Below are 16,755 nucleotides of genomic sequence, written 5' to 3' on the forward strand. Positions count from 1 at the left end.
AAAGCCTGGCCCACATGGTGAAACCCCATCTCTACTAAAAACAAAAATTAGCCAGGTGCGGTGGCGGGCACCTGTAGTCCCAGCTACTCGGAATGCTGAGGCAGGAGAATTGCTTGAACCCGGGAGGTGGAGGTTGCAGTGAGCCAAGATCACACCATTGCACTCCAGCCTGGCGACAGAGTGAGCCTCCGTCTAAAAACAAAACAAAAAAAAGAGTGTCCCATCTAAAGAGAGCAACTGCTAAAGAGAGCAACTGCTACTCAGTTCCTGCCAAGAATGCAAGGTGACTGTTGGAAGACTTAGGTTTTTTCTAAGAGAAGCCAGAAATCAGAATTTCATGCAACAGCTCCAGGATTTTAAATGTTGGCTACTAATTCAACATGTTTTAAAACAGAGAGGTGGTCAACATGCCACCTCTGCTCTTCAAGGAGAAGGCATTCTGTATGAGAGGACAATCCTGTCTTCCACTTGGATGTTGTGTGTGTCATTGTCACAACCCCATGTGAGCCTCACGTGAACCTGTGAGATGGGCAAAAGGTAAGTAGCTTGGACACAGACATCAGGCTCCTCCCCCGGGAGGATTCTGTTCTCCCTCCTGAGTGACTGGCCCATGCCTGTGGCTTCTCCCTCTCCAGTCCATTCTGCATTCTTTAGCCAGAGCAATCTTTTCGAAACTCAACTCTGATTACTTCTGCTCCTTCAAATCTTCAGTCCCCATCTTAGACTCTATTTTTTTATGTGTCTTTCTTCTGTGTTTCTGTCCATAGCCTCCTTCTCACTCCCTGCATCCCCCGTAAGAGTGAAATGCCATTGGCTGCTGTGCACAAGGTGGTGGCTCATAAAACATGTCTCTACTGCCCTGCCCTTTCTCCTGAGCACAGACTCACACACTTCCTGGGCATCTGTGCTTGGCAGAGTCATAGGCTCCTTCAACTCAGTGACCTCAAAGTTGTGCACGCTGTTGTCTTCCCACAGTTGTGTGTCTCCTTCCTTGACCTCAGTGTGGGTGAAGGACATCCATCAGCCACTGCAACAGAAATCTGACTTTTCTCCCACAACAGTCAGCACCAGATCTCCTCTTTAATCTCTCACACCAGCCTCTCCCATCCTCACTCCATTACCCAATAGTTGCCTCCCCCTCTTCTTTCCAGACCACGACAGCCTCCTACAGCCTTGAATTCCTGCTTACAGTCCCAGAAGGCTTCAGTTCACTCTTCACAGCCAGCCAGGAGCATGATGAGAACCAACAGGATCACGACTTTCTCCTCCAGGATGGTGGGACTGTCTTCATGTCTGCCAGAGCCACACTCCAGCCATCCTGAACCCCTGAAGCTCCCAGAGTGGCCACGTGGCCATGTACCTTTTCACTGCCCTTTGTACCTGCTCGTGTCTCTGTCGTCAAGGCACTCTCCCCCACACTCCAGGCTAACATCACTTGTTTTGAGTCTCAGTCAGGCGGCACCTCCTCCAGGAAGCCTTTGTTGGACCAGCCCACCATGGGTTCCCTTAAAGACTTTACCTTACCCAGCTGGCATCACATCTCCTTGCCCCAGTCCCAACTAGACAAGGAACTACTCAAGAGCAACGCCACATCTTGAGTAGTTCATCTCACTGTCCACTAGAGTAACGAGCACAGTATTGGGCACATAATAGGTGCTCAATAAATGTTTCTCAGTTGATCGGATGAACACCCGATCATTTGGTTATTGGCACAGGGCTAGAACTCAGACCTACGGTTCTGAAACCCCTGCCCTGTCCAAGACTCTAAAACGAGCTCTATTTTTTAGGACATAGTGAAATCACGGAAAGAATTCTTAGGATGTGCTCGGTTTAGAAACAACCTCCCTCCAAAGCTGAGTGACACAAAACTTCTCAAAGCCCAATCGAGGTCAGCTGTGGCCTCATACGGGTATCGGCTGGGCTGGGGGCCTTGTCAGGGTGAAGGAAATCGTGGCGGTGCCTGGCCCTGGGTCAGGCGCTGTCTTTTCCGGCGAGGCCATCGTGGTTTCCGAGCTGCCCAGAGCATCTTCCCGCCGCGCCCGCTAGTGGGCGCAATGCCTCCTAGGAGGCGGGCGCTCGGGAGGAAGCTGTGACCGCCCCTAGCGCACGGCGCAGCCTGCAGGCATTCAAATCCCCGGGTTTTAGAAGGGCTCCGTTCTCTCGTCAAGACTCGAGCTCGACTGCCTCTTGGGCTGCACGGAGATAAGGTGGAAAGGGCAGGCTCGTGGAGCCTGGGATCCCGGGAATCAAATATCTGCTCTGCCACTTCGCAGCGCAGCGCTGTGGCCGCGGGCGTCCCCCGAGCCCAGCCTCTCCCGCCAAAGGAAAAGGGATGGCTGGATCCACCTACCTGGCAGGGCCGCCGGGGCACGCAGCGCAGCGCTCAATACGCCACAGATTTTACGGCTACTCAGCACGAGGCTGGTGGCTGTTTCACGTACAACACACGTGCCACACGTTTTTAGAGTAAATACATTTATTCATGGGAGCAGAGATGCGAAACGCAGCCGGTCTCCCATGGGTGGGTGCTTGGTCAGAGGGAAACACCTCACCAAGGCTGGAATTGGTCTGGGTGGACTGAGGCACAAAAGGATCGGTAAGGAACTAGGTTCTCTTCCAAGGATGGTGTCCAGGAGGGCGCATATTTTGGGCAATTGGAAGGCTGCCCTGCATAAGCCAACTGCTGGACGCTGCTGTCTTGCCCTTGCCCAAGGGTCTGGGATGACCAGCAAGCTCTGGGTGACTGCGGAGGCAACTGCCGCAGGAATCACAATGAACCCCCAAGACAGGCCTCTCACCTGTTTCCCGTTTTTTGTTTGTTTTGTTTTTGATACGGAGTCTCACTCTGTCGCCCACGCTGGAGTGCAGTGGCGCAATCTTGGCTCACTGCAACCTCTGCCTCCCGGGTTCAAGCGATTCTCTGCCTCAGCCTCCCAAGTAGCTGGGACTACAGGTGCTCGTTATCACACCCGGCTAATTTTTGTATTTTTAGTAGAGATGGGGTTTCACCATCTTGGCCAAGCTGGTGTTGAACTCCTGACCTCAGGTGGTCCGCCCGTCTTGGCCTCCCAAAGTGCTGTGATTACAGGCATGAGCCACCGTGCCGTGCGAGGCCTCCCCTGTTCTTGAGGGGTGCTGTCCAATACAGTGGCCACCAGCCATAGGTGCTATTGAGCAGCTGCAATGTGGCTAGTGCAACTGAGGAAATGCATTCTAAACTTTAATTAATTAAAATTTAAAAATAGATAGTAATTCCATAACTGCAAAACCTTTGAGTATATCTGAAACAATTTGAGGATGTGAATGTTTATGACTGTACATTTAATGAAATCTAAATACAGATCAAGTTTTTCTGATGAAAATGTAATATCTGAATTGGGCTCTAAGTGTAAACTTCTCATGGGATTCAAAGACAATATGCAAAACAGAATGCAGAATGTCTTGATAATTTACAGTTGAAATGATATTTTAGATATATTGGGCTAAATGAAATGTATGCTTAAAATTAATTTTATCTATTTCTTTTTACTTTTTTCTAATGTGGCCACCATCGAAAGCTACCTATGTGCCTGCGTTAGATTCCTCTTAGACAGGGCTGGTTTAGACCTTCTCCTGGGCCTTTTTCTCTCCGACCTCCCACTGAGGCCTGGCCCTTTGGCTTTGCTTCAAGGCTTTGTCTGCTCTTTGGAGCTGCCATGTGCTGGGTCAGACCAGAACCGGAGGCAGAGGCTAAAAGTGAGACCACTCCCTCCTGTCCAGAAGCAAGGGGCTGGGGGCGGGGGCTACCCTGGCAGCCAGGAGTTCTGGAGCCGGTGATATACCTGGGACAGTGGTGGTCAGGATGAGCTTAGGCTGGGGTTATGGTAATGATTCAGGACAACACCCTGCTCTGAGATATTGTTAACTGGTGAGGAAGAGGAGGAACTCAGGGCTACAAGACACAGACTAAGTTTCTGTAACCACGACTCAAAATCAGGCTTGGTCACAGGACTCAGCAAGGCACCTAATTACTCTAAGTGCAGATGAGGACAGCAACAAGCCTTCCTTGAGGGTCTCTGAATTTCACTGGTCAAAGAACAGGCAGTCCTCGGTCTGCATTTGTGGCAGGAGCCCCGGCTGGGGCTGGGGAGCCCAGGGAGGACACCAGAGAGGGTTCTCACTCTTGCCAAAACCACAGCCCCACAGTGGCCTCGGCACCCAGCCCCGGTTTGGACCTGAGCTACCCCACATCCTGGCCCCCACTACAGTGTGAACCATGGCATATCCCAGGAGGGCCGTCTCTGCCTCCAGTCCCAATTAGGCAGCCCCAATATAAGGGACCCAGAGGGCTCTGGCTCAGACCAAAGGCATCTGAAGGGTCCATGTGGGATCCTGGCTATCCACCCTCTCCCTTGCACCTCATTTCTTCCTGAGCTCCAAGGTTACACAAGTGGCAGGCTGCCCAGGCCAAATTCCACGTCTGTCCCAATCCTCGATCCCCTAACACACAAAACCAGGTCAGAAGCGGTTATGCAGCCCTTGGGTACAGCCAGCTTCCTGCACTCACTCACTGGGCTGGCTGTGTTTGCCATACAAACAGGACAAAGTCCAGGCCTCCTGACCCCAGGGAATAAAGCCTGCAGCTTCGCTTTGCTACACTTTAAAGTACAGGCTGCCTTCAAGTTAACCCGGCAGTCCCTCGCCTTCTCCAGCAAGGCTGAATCCACCGTGCTCTGCTAGGGTAAGGGGGGCTCGTTCAGATCAAAGGTTTGGGGTCTCAGCTCGTGGCCCCTTTGCAGGCTTGCCTTAAGTTTTGGGTTTGACAACCCAGGGATTCTTGTGCACTAAGGTTTGGATGCAAACACTGGGAGAGGAGAAAAAGCGTGACCCAAATAGTAGAAAGGGTTCTCTGAGACTCAGTTAAGGTTATTTTAGCTCTGGTTAAACATGCATGTGCATGCTCACACGCTCACACACACATCATTGTATCCTAAGCTGAATGCTATCTTCAAAAATCTGGCCATTGGCTCACACCTGTCACCTCAGCACTTTGGGAGGCCGAGGTGGGAGGATCACTTGAGCCCAGGAGTTTGAAAACAGCCTGAGCAACATAGTGAGACCCTGTCTCTATAAAAAATTTAAAAATCATTTTTAAAATATATACTTATGCTTTCTGGCTACAGGTTTTTTAATCCCAGCTGGCAGGGCAGGGGAGACGTCACCCAGCGCAGAGGCTGGGAGGCTTTCAGGCCACAGATTCCCACCATTTGCCAAGCTTCCCTGCTCTCCAGGGTCTCTGCAAGGAGCCCCTTAGGAGAATGAACAAGATCCATTTTGTTTTCAGTAAGATATCAACGAGGTACTTCTTGGTTTTATTAGATATGGGAATTATCAATTCAAGTCAGAAGCGCCACAACCACTGCCATATTAGAAAGATTAGTACCCGAGAGCCCAGACTGTCACCCGGCTGGAGGCCTCTTGCCGATGGCTCCCAGGGACCACTGAGCTGATCAAGGGCCTCCTCCTTCACACGCCATCCTCCACCCCAACCCCTTTATGCCTTCTTAAAGTCCTTCGGGGGGGGGGACCCACCATCAAGATTGTCCTTTCTGGCACCTAACTCTTCTGTTGGCTAGAAGACGGCAATGAGACTGTCCCTACAACGATGATGCTTATGGTGGCCACGTCTCAAAGAAGCTGAGATGAATCTCAGCCCTGTGTTGTCACTTGGGAGGCAGAACCCAAATCTTAGTAAATGAAGACTTTCTCTCTTGAACCATTCACAGGAATACTGAAGGTAATGAAAAAATAATGTGTAAACCATCCTTTGGAGCAGCGGCTACAAACTCACATGCCCGCCTGGACCAGCACCAGGCAGGCGTCTTACAGGAGTGAAGTGCAATGGGGGATGGGAAGGGCGGGGGAGGGGGTAAAGGTGGTGGGGGTGAGCCACAGCAGACTTGAGATGACAGCATGCCCCAACCTCCACCCAGAAAACTAGGTATTTTTTATACGTAATTTCCCAAGTTTCAAATATTGGCAATACATACAAAAGGTTATGAAGCCTTATAACTTCTGCCCTAGGCAAATTCCAAACTTAAACAAAGCTCCCTCTCCCACTAAATACGAAAACTTTAACAAGATGATTACAAAGAAATTAATAAAGAAATAGAAAATGATAGCAGCTTCAAAAATACCAGTCTCCCTGTTTTAAAACAAAATCAATAAAATCAGTGAATCACAATTCATTGAGCTCATTCTTGGCTACAAGGAAGCAGCTGGATGGATCTACTGGCAGGCAGCCCTGCAGGATTAAACTGAGGCCCATTGCCAAAAAACCCCAAATGAGATGCCGTCCTGCTTGTCCTGACACCATCCTCATCAGGCAGGGAAGGAACAGGATTAGACTTCCTATTATGGAGAATAGGTTGAGGCACAGAGCAGGAAGGGCCCCTTCTTAATATTGTAGAGCCCTTCTGTTGGGTCAGACCAGAACTGGGGGCAGAGGCTAAAGGTGAGACCCACTGCTGTCCAGGAGCAAGGGGCTGGGGGTAGGGGCTACCTCCAGTTCTGGAGCCGGTGATCTAGAGCCCCCCGGCAAAACAGGTTTCCCATTGCACCATTTGGCACTATCCTGGAGAGAGCTGAAGTAACAAATCAAAGTTAGGCAGCACCTTGCAGGGCACTGAGCAAATAGTAGGCACAGTTGTGTGTCTGCTGCATAAACTGTGCATCATGAATGAAGGGAGCTACTTCCCTCAGCCAGTGCCTCCCCTCCAGGGAAATCCAGGAGCTGCCTTTGCCATTCCGAAGACTCTGGATTTCTCCAAGGCAGGCAAAGAAGACAAGAGAGGTAATGGCGAGTTCCCCCTGTGAGTAAACACATGGATTTCCCGGCTCTAAGGGAACATCATCAATTCGGTCAGACTCACGGACACAGAGGAAGGGATTCCAGAACTTCACAGAAACAGAGAGCCCGGAGAGGCTGTGTTTGCATTGAGCTTGGGCTAGGACCTGAGAGCTAGAGCAAGTCTTATACCCAGTAGTCCAAGCCCCTAGCTTTCCTTCTGTTTGGTGCCTATAGGAATTCCCTAGCATCCTTATACCCAAAGGACTTGGCACAGAAAGTCGATGTCAACATGAGAAAGAAAGAGGCTCTTTGTTCTCACAGGCATGTGTGGCTATTTCTGTCCTGGCCCTGCAGCACGCAGACCGCCTTGGCCCTGGCCTGACAAGCCCCCAAGGCAACAGTGTAGTCTTTATTTTGGCTTGCTCTGGGAGCCAAGGTCCAGGGAAGCCTGACCCTCTCTGCTCTGGGGGACTCTGACAGGGAGAAGGCATTGGCTCAGCCAGAATGTCTCAAAGGTACTACAATTGGCATTGAATGGACCAATTCTTTGCTGTCGGAGACTGTTCTGCACATTGTGGGATGCCCACTAGATGCCAGGGGTGCCCCCACAGTCACTGTGACCCCCTCAACACACACACATTTCCATTGCTGCCTGGAGGGACAACCTGCCCCTGGTTTAAAGCCACTGGGCTGGTGGCCCCCTCATGCATTTGTGAAACAGAAGCCCCAGAGACTGAGTGACATGTTCAAGGCCACACCTCAGCTCTGATGACTTCTGGTTCAGAGTTCTTCCCAGCTGCACTCTCAACGATGGGTGCCCATGCATGTGCCCGGAACACTGCAGACACACCATGGGGTGCCACAGGTCTGCAGAGCCTCAAAGCAGAGAGCCATCTGTCTCAGCGGCTCAGAGAAACCGAGCCAGAGAGACAAAATAACCTCCCTGTGATCAGACTCAGCAAATGCTGGGGGGGGAGTAGGTTCCCAGGGGAGACACTGTTTTAGGTCTTGCTTGTCTTAGTAAGCCCCACTGTCCAGCCGGTAACTGTGAGTGCGGCAGGCCTCCAGCAGGCGGGGGTTTCTGCAGTCTCCATGGAGACCTGGGGGCCAGTGAGAGGGAGCCAGGCCCCAGTATGTAGGTTAGAGCCAGGGACAGTGCAAGGGTCCAGGCTTCATCTTGAGTCTCCGGTGGGCTCAGCAGGAGTGTGGACGACTCCATCACAGGCTTTTGACCCCCTTCCAAGGTCCTCACAGTCTCCATTGGGAAATATGGCTGTTAGTGCCAGCTCCTCCTCAGGTTCCTGGAAGTCTTCTGGAACACAGGAGAAGAAATCACTGAATCAGAAGAGAAAGGTTGTGAGTGAGTTATCTAGGAAGGAAAAGGAGAAAGTTGACCCCAGCAAATACCTACTTAAAAAACAAAACAAAATACATATCAAAAACCTTAACAATGTACACACCCTTTGACCCACAAATTTCACTTCTAGGATTTTATCCTGAGAAAATAATTAGGAATAATTAGTGGAACTGCTGGAGCTGTCTTGCTACCAGCCTAAGGATGAAACTGACACTGAAGATGGCCCAACAGAGAGAAAGAGAAAACCTGGGTGCTTGGTGGGGTCCCTGAGCCCCTGAATCAACCAACTCTGAAGCCAACTCCATCTCTGGACTGTCTTTTAGGTGAGATAATGATTTCTCTTACTGCTTGTGCTTGTGTGTGTCATGGTATCTTTACTTGCAGTTGAAAGTGTCCTGATTCAATGTCCAACAATGGGACTGGTTGAGTGAACTATGGCTCACACATATAATGGGATTCAGGCATTAAAGACAATATATAGAAGTCCACAGATCACACACACACACACACACACACACACACACACACACACACACACACACACACACACACACACACACACACACACACACACACACACACACAGCATAGAAGTAAAATTGGGGAAATCCGAATAAGATCTGTGGATTGCGTCAGTGTCAATATCCCGTTTGTGCTATTGCACTACAGTTTTGCAAAATGTTACCATTGGGGGAAACTCGGCAAAGTATACACAGGATCTCTCTGGGTGATCTCCTTTTTTGTTTTTTGACATGGGGTCTCACTATGTCCCTCATGCTGGTCTTGAACTCCTGAGCTCAAGCTATCCGCCTGCCTTGGCCTCGCAAAGTGCTGGGATTTCTGTATGATTTCTTGCCACTGCATGTTAATTTAGAATTATCTCAAGGCCGGGCGTGGTGGCTCACGCCTGTAATCCCAGCACTTTGGGAGGCCGAGGCGGGTGGATCACGAGGTCAGGAGATCGAGACCATCCTGGCTAACATGGTGAAACCCTGTCTCTACTAAAAATACAAAAAATTAGCTGGGCGTGGTGGTGGGAGCCTGTAGTCCCAGCTACTCAGGAGGCTGAGGCAGGAGAATGGCGTGAACCTGGGAGGCGGAGCTTGCAGTGAGCCGAGACGTGCCACTGCACAGTGCATGCAGCCTGGGCGACAGAGCGAGACTCTGTCTCAAAAAAAAAAAAAAAATTGAAACACAGCTAAAAAATTCCTGTCACCTAGTAACCTTGTTTGTCCTGATGCTGCAATTTAATGTATTACTCACATGTTTGTGGCAATGCTGGTGGAAACAACCTATCTCACTGCCAGTCATATAAAAGTCTACCACATACAATTATATACAGTAGACAATACTTGATAATAATAAGAAATGATTATTTTACTGTACTCTCTCTCTCTCTCTCTGTATATATATATATATAATTATTATTATTTTTTAAGATGGAGTCTTGCTCTGTTGCCCAGGCTGGAGTGCACTGGTGAAATCTCTGCTCACTGCAACCTCCACCTCCCAGGTTCAAGCAGTTCTCTTGCCTCAGCCTCCCGAGTAGCGGAGATTACAGGTGTGTGCCACCATGCCTGGCTAATTTTTGTATTTTTAGTAGAGATGGGGTTCTCTACTAAAGAGAACTGGTGACGTGGGCCAGGCTGGTCTGGAACTCCCGACTTCAGGTGATCCGCCAGCCTTGGCCTACTATATGTTTTAACATTATTTTAGAGCGTACTCCCTCTACTTATATGTGTGTGTGTATATATATATACATATATAAATATATGTGTATATATATACACACACATATATAAATATATGTGTGTGTATATATATCTAGATATACATATATGTATATATATCTAGATATACATATATATGTGTATATATATCTAGATATATATCTATATCTAGATATATATCTAGATATACATATATACACACACACGTATATAAAATTTATATTTATATAGTTAATTGTAAAACTGCCTCAGGCAAGTCCTTCAAGAGGTATCCAGAAGAAGGCACTGTTTATCATAGGAGGTGACAGCTCCATGTGTGTTATTGTCCCTGAAGACCTTCCAGTGGGACAAGATGTGGAGGCAGAAGACAGTGATAATGATGATCCTGACCTTGTGTGTAGTTGTAGGCTAAGGCGCATGTTTATGTCTTAGCTTTTAGCAAGAAAAAAAAAATTAAAATAGGAAAAAGCTTATTGAATAAGGATATAAAGAAAATATTTTTGTACATTTCTACAATATTTTGTGTTTTAAGCCAAGTATTACTACAAAAGAGTCAAAAAACTTTTAATAATTTAAAAAGGTGGTTTTTGTTTTTTGTTTGTTTGTTTTGAGACAGTCTCACTATGTTGTGCAGGCTGCAGTGCAACGGCAGGATTACAGATCACTGTAGCCTTGAACTCTTCGGTCCGAGAGAGCCTCCTGCCTTGACCTCTGGAGTGGCAGCGTCTACAGGCACGTGCCATCACGCCTGGCCAAAAAATCAAAAAGTTTATAAAGTAAAAAAGTTACAGTAAGCTAAGGTTAATTTATTATTGAAGAAAGAAATATTTTAAAATAAATGTAGTGTAGCCTAAGTGTACTGTGTTTATATAGTCGACAGCAGTGCACAGCAATGTCCTAGGTCTTCCCATTCACTCACCCTTCACTCGCTGACTCACCCAGAGCAACTTCCAGCCTTGAAAACTTCATTCATGCTAAGTGTCCTATGCAGATGTATCATTTTTTGATCTTTTATAGCATAGTTTTACTGCACCTTTACTATGTTTAGGTATGTTGAGACGCACAGCTACTTACCATTGTGTTACAGTTGCCCACAATATTCAGGACAGTAACCTGCTGTACAGGTTTGTAGCCTAGGAATGACAGGCTATGCCGCATAGCGTAGGCATGTAGTAGGTTATACCATCCAGGTTTGTAAGTACACTCTATCGTGTTCACGCAACAAAATCCCCTAAAGATGTATTTTTCAGAATGCATATCCCTGTCATTAAGCAACTCATGATTGTATAAATGCATGTAATTATGATATCCTACATTTATCATATACTATCAATGTGTGTACACAGTCCATAAATGCCATTTGCATTTTAATACATTCACTTCTACATGAGATTTGTACATACCACAGAGAGAGAAATTATCCAAGATTTATGTAAAATGGTTAATGATTCTGTTGTTTCATCTTTTCTCCTTTAGTTTCCAGGTATATCCAAAATGATGGCGGGGAGGTTGAAGTTAGCATTTTTGCAATTAAACATTTTAAATATCTGCTGCATTTTGAAGATGATATAGAAGTGAGTTTATTAAATTTTAAATAGCACAAGGAGAGATAGGTAAATAGAATGGTGTACCCAAAAATATAATCGTAGTTATCTCTGAATGATGGAATTAAGTGAATGATGTTTCACATTTGTTTTCTTTCTTTTTTTTTTGGTATTTTTTTTTTAGTTTTCAAACATGATAGGCAGAATTCTAAGATAGCCCCCAAGATTCTGGCCCCTTATAAAGCCCTTCCTTGAATCTGGATGGGCTCTGTGAATGTGATAGCTTAGTCACTCTGGGAAGTAGGGTGCCTCTCTGACAAACGCAATGGCTAGTGACTCCCTTGACTCCTTAGGTTATGTGGACTCCCTCTTAGCAGACTGGAGAGGGGTGTTCTGCTGGTTGAAGGAGGATCTCTTGAGAGAGGGCTTGTGAGAGCAAGGAACGGCAGGGGCCTCTTGGAGCTGAGAGCAGCTCCAGCTGACAGCCAGCAAGAAGTCAGGGACCTAATCAACACCTCTGAAACTGCTAAGCTTGCGATTATTTATTTACTCATTTATTTATTTATTTTGAGACGGAGTTTCACTCTTGTTGCCTAGGCTGGAGTGCAATGGCGCAATCTTGGCTCACTGCAACCTCCACCTCCGGGGTCTAAGCAATTCTCCTGCCTCAGCCTCCCAAGTAGCTGGGATTACAGGCATGTGCCACCACACCTGGCTAATTTTGTATTTTTAGTAGAGACAGAGTTTCACCATGTTGGTCAGGCTGGGCTTGAACTCCTGACCTCAGGTCATCTGCCCACCTCGGCCTCCCAAAGTGCTGGGATTACAGGCATGAGCCACCACGCCTGACCTACTTGCGATCATTTCTTATGCAGCAATGAAGACTGACACATCAACTAATGGTTTTCTTTCTTAAATAAGAGACACAATGAAAGTTAATTTTGAACCACCATCCATTGTTTCTGTAACAAAGCTATACTTCTCAGTGCACTTTGGGATGGGGCTGTGTCCATTCAGCAGGCTACACCCTGCTTCTGAGTACTGTAGCCACCCTCATCCATGGCGTCACTATCCGCAGTTTCAGTTACCTGCGGTACAGTCCAATAAGATATTTTCAGAGAGATACCTCATTCACATAACTTTTATTATATATTGTTAAATGTCTTAACTGTGCCTAGTTTATAAATTAAGCTTTATCATAGGTATGTATGTATAGTAAAAAACACAGCGTATACGTAGGGCTTGGTGCTACCCATGGTTTTAGGCATCCACAGGTGTCTTAAAGCATCTCACGTGGATAAGGGGGGGATCAGTGCGCTTCCTATCTCTCTAACATCAGCATTGACATGTAGGGGTGTCTTCCCCTTCCCCTTCTCCCTCGCTTCCGTTTAGTGGCCTGATGATTCCACCTAGGAGTGGCTCCCGGGTGAGTTTTCTCCCCTCCATTCCCACTGCCCAGGTCTAGCCCAGGCCGCCTGTTAGCCCCCCTGGGACACGGCAGCCTCCTCCTAGGTGGGCTCTGCTGAGGTGTCTCCCTGTCCTAGAGTCCACCTCTCTAAACACACCTCAATCTCTCTGCTCAGAAATCGCTCATGGCACACTACTCCTGAAGGCTGCACATCTGGGACGCTGACTTGGTCCAAACTCTTCCCTTCAGCCTTGGCCCTCACTGGTTTCCTTCTGCACCTCACTCCCGGGGCCTCTCGAAGGTGGTCCCTTTTCTGAGCATGACATCATGCTGTCACTCCTTAGCTCAGTGCTCCTTTTCCAAACCTTCCCATTTCTGCCTATGAAAATCCCTCCATCCCCGGCTCAAATGTCACTTGCTCTAGGATACTCCCTGGACCCTCCAGGGAGACTTGCTGTGTTTGGTCCCATGCACCCCACCATGCACCTGGAGATGCCTTCGTTACAGCCCTGCCCATACTGCCTTCATTAGGTGGAGACTCCTGAGGAAAGAGCCCAGCCTGACCGAGCCCATGTGCCCACTGCCTGGCATATGGGCACCTCACATTGCTCACCCCCATACCTGGCACATGGCAAGCACTCCATAGATATTGGTCCACTCTGTCCCTAAGGTCCCTAAGTTCACGTGACCACTCCCATAATTCCATGCACCTGGCCCTCAGGATGCAGGAGGTCGGGGAGCACTCACCCTGAGCTGGGCTTCTGCAGGCAGCAACATCCTGGTTCTTCCTCTGGCTCCAGGGACCCCAGGAAAAGCAGGCCAGCAGTCCGGGGAGGCCTGGCCTCTCCCAGGCTCCTTCCACTAGGAAGAACACAAAACCTGAGTCAGAGGGTCACATGGTTCCCACTTCACAAGACTGAGAGATTTCGTTTAGCAAATCAAGCGCCTCAACTGTCAACTGCCCTAGTTTCAACCGTCTGATTAAAAACACAGAGTCTGATTTGCAAAAGCGGGTGGGTTTTTGCACTTTAAAAACGAACTTTAAAAATGATTGCTTTACTTTATCTATGTTATCTCATTTAATTCTCACAATAGCCCTATGATGTAGGTACCATGTTGAGGAAACTAAAGCAATGAAAATGACATGAAATTAATTACAATTACATAGCACCAAACAAAATACTCAAAGAGCTGCACATTCCCTCTGATTTTAGTTCAAACTATTTCTTGGCAGGAATAGATATATTTGTTAGTAATCTATAAAGTCAACAGGAACCAGGTTGTTTATTTATTTATTTATTTATTTATTTTTTAAAGACTTCAGGCAATCAAAACAAGGAAAATCCTTGTTTGTAATCTTTATTCAGGACCTATTTACTCTTAACCTGCACCCAAATGTAATGAGACTGTATCCTTAGTTTTTCAACCCAAAGGCAGCTGGATTAGGTACCACGAACTGGGTAAAAGGGCACTGCCAAAAGGCAAGCAACATAGAATAAGAATTATCATCAGATGGTGAGGAAAGAAATCAGAAAACTTTAAAAAAACAGATCCGACCACTAGCGAAATCTTAGTGACATGAATCCATTTGGTGTGAGGATAATAGTTCTGCCCACTGCCCACTGCCCTCTGCCCAAGGCAAAGAAATCAGTGGGCTATAAGTTATAATTCCACTCATGACCTTCAGTCATTTGTGAGAGGTTTAATTTTGTTCAGTATGTTTTTATAAAAGTAGGAAAGCGCTTAACATAGTAGAGAACAATTCCCTTGCAAACTTTTAAAATCTCAAAAGTATTAGTGTTTATTTAACAGGAAGGGAGGATTCATTCACTCTTTCTGCATGCCAGGCAGGGTATCAGGAAATGGGACTGAAGATGGTGTTTAATCCCACAAGGGAACAAAATCATGTTCACAAGGGAACGAAATCATGTGGTAAGAGCTCAGAGAGCAAAAGGATAAAGGGTTCTGGGATTTCACCAGTGAACTTGCAAATGGGAGCAGGGAAGGTCAAGGAAGCCTTCCTGGAGGAGGAAGTCCAGTTCTGAATGCACAAATGGGATTGGCCAGGTGAGGAGGAGGGAGGAGAAAAGGCTCTTCAGGCTGAGGCAACAGCAATGTGTCTACAAAAAGCTTAGGAGGGACAGGGCGTGGTAGTTCACACCTGTAATCCCAGCACTTTGGGAGGCCAAAGTGGGTGGATCACTTGAGGTCAGGAGTTCGAGACTAGCCTGGTCAATATGGCGAAACCCCGTCTCTACTAAAAAAAACAAAAATTAGCCGGGTGTGGTGGCAGGCGCCTGTAGTCCTAGCTACTTGGGAGGCTGAGATGGAAGAATCGCTTGAACTCAGGAGGTGGAGGTTGCAGTGAGTCGAGATCGCACCACTGCCACTCCAGCCTGGGCAACAAAGCGAGACTTCATCTAAAAAAAAAAAAAAAAAAAAAAAAAGCATGCACTCATTAGGATATAGAAAATGTGTGTGAATTCCCTTCTTTCCCTCGGAGGCCTGGTCAGCAAAGGGGTTGAAAAAAAAATCAGAACAATCACAGCCTCAACAAAAAAAAAACGGATTGCGCCCTGAGGGAGGAGGGTTAGGGCAGGCCCACTCGCCCAGGCAGGCCAGGCTGGCAAGTGAATGTGACATTGGCAGCATCACAGGTACCAGGTCTCCTTGCTGGGACCCCCCGCCCCCCAACCAACGCCAATACTCCAGGAGACACACAATACAGCCACTCTCTTCATTATCTACTTAAGAGGAAGGGGCTGGAGGGCTTGAAGGGCTGCCCAGCTGGGCAGGGAGAGAAAGCTGGGAGCTGGAGAGTGCAAAGATCTCCCGGGTTTGCCAGATGCAGCTACTCTTAATGTGCATATTTTCATCCTAGAACACTGGAGAGTTCCCGTAAAGCCTTGCGTTTCAGGAGGAAGGAGATCCTGACCCTTTTGCTGATGGCAGCAGTCACGGGGGCTGGGAAAAGACCCTTAAATCCCTTCCACCTTTCAGGAGAATGTGGAGGGAAAAGGTGGCCTCAGCAGACCTGGGGGAGGCAGAGGGACACAGCAGTTGGGTGCACAGCCTTGGTGGGTGGCCAGAAATCAATAGAAAATGTACTCTCAGTCCCTCTCACCTCCCCATACTCCAAGTCCCGAGCACCCATTCCTTGCCCTCTTCCTAAAACCAGGCAGGGCTTCCAGGACGAGCCTCCACCGCGCTGGAGATGCCCCTCCGCCCCTCCTGGAGCTCCCGACGCATCTCTAGCTGCGCAGCGCCCTAGAATTCAGCTTCTGGCACCGCCAATCTCCTTAGCACCCATCCACCCCCTGGAAACTTTCCCATCCCAAGGCTTTCCCATTTCCTTCCCCATTCCTCTTCTCTCCCCACCCCCACCCACCCCGTAACTACTAGATCTCGGCCCTGCCCGATTCATCCCTTCTCTCTACTCACTCCCTCTGCCTTCTACTCGGCCCCTCAGCTTTCCCACGTCCCCTAGGCATCTCCCGTGCACTCCGGACCCTCCCGGGACAGACTCGATCCGCTACGCAGGGCCCGCTCTCCGCTAGCTGCGAGGCCTGGCTCTAGGCACCTCCCTGCTCTGAGCCTCAGTTTACCTCGGTGCTCAATGAGGGGGACTGACCAAAGGGGTCCAACTTGGGGGACGTGCCCGAGCCACCGCCCGCCCGCGCCCAGCCGGGCCCTGCGCAGTCTCACCTGGTTGCCCGGCTCCGGCGGCTTGCAGGGCCCTGCAGGCGGCCGCCTGGACCGCCAAGCAGGAGGCCGGGAGGCCGGGGCAGTAGGCGGCCGCCTGCACGGGCCCCCCCGCCTGGCGGCCGAACACCGCGCGCAACAGCGCCTCCAGCAGCCGCAGCCCCGGCGCCACCGCGTCCTCTGGC

General features: G+C 48.6%; 1 protein-coding gene across 1 annotated transcript in view; it reads right to left on the reverse strand.

Annotated features, from left to right (window-relative positions):
• Window positions 1-5,330: 5,330 nt before the first annotated feature.
• CUNH2orf72 (chromosome unknown C2orf72 homolog) overlaps window positions 5,331-16,755 on the reverse strand; it is a 17,945-nt gene continuing 6,520 nt past the window's right edge. Inside the window, exons 2-4 of the mRNA XM_032761262.2 lie at window positions 16,574-16,750; window positions 13,616-13,729; window positions 5,331-8,141 (exon numbers count right to left, since the gene is read on the reverse strand). Of these exons, the coding sequence (XP_032617153.1) occupies window positions 8,002-8,141; window positions 13,616-13,729; window positions 16,574-16,750 (431 nt within the window). The 3' untranslated portion in view covers window positions 5,331-8,001. The remainder of the gene's footprint in view (window positions 8,142-13,615; window positions 13,730-16,573; window positions 16,751-16,755) is intronic.

The sequence above is a fragment of the Hylobates moloch genome, unplaced genomic scaffold (genome assembly GCF_009828535.3).
Source record: "Hylobates moloch isolate HMO894 unplaced genomic scaffold, HMol_V3 SCAFFOLD_1, whole genome shotgun sequence".
Taxonomy (NCBI): Eukaryota; Metazoa; Chordata; class Mammalia; order Primates; family Hylobatidae; genus Hylobates; species Hylobates moloch.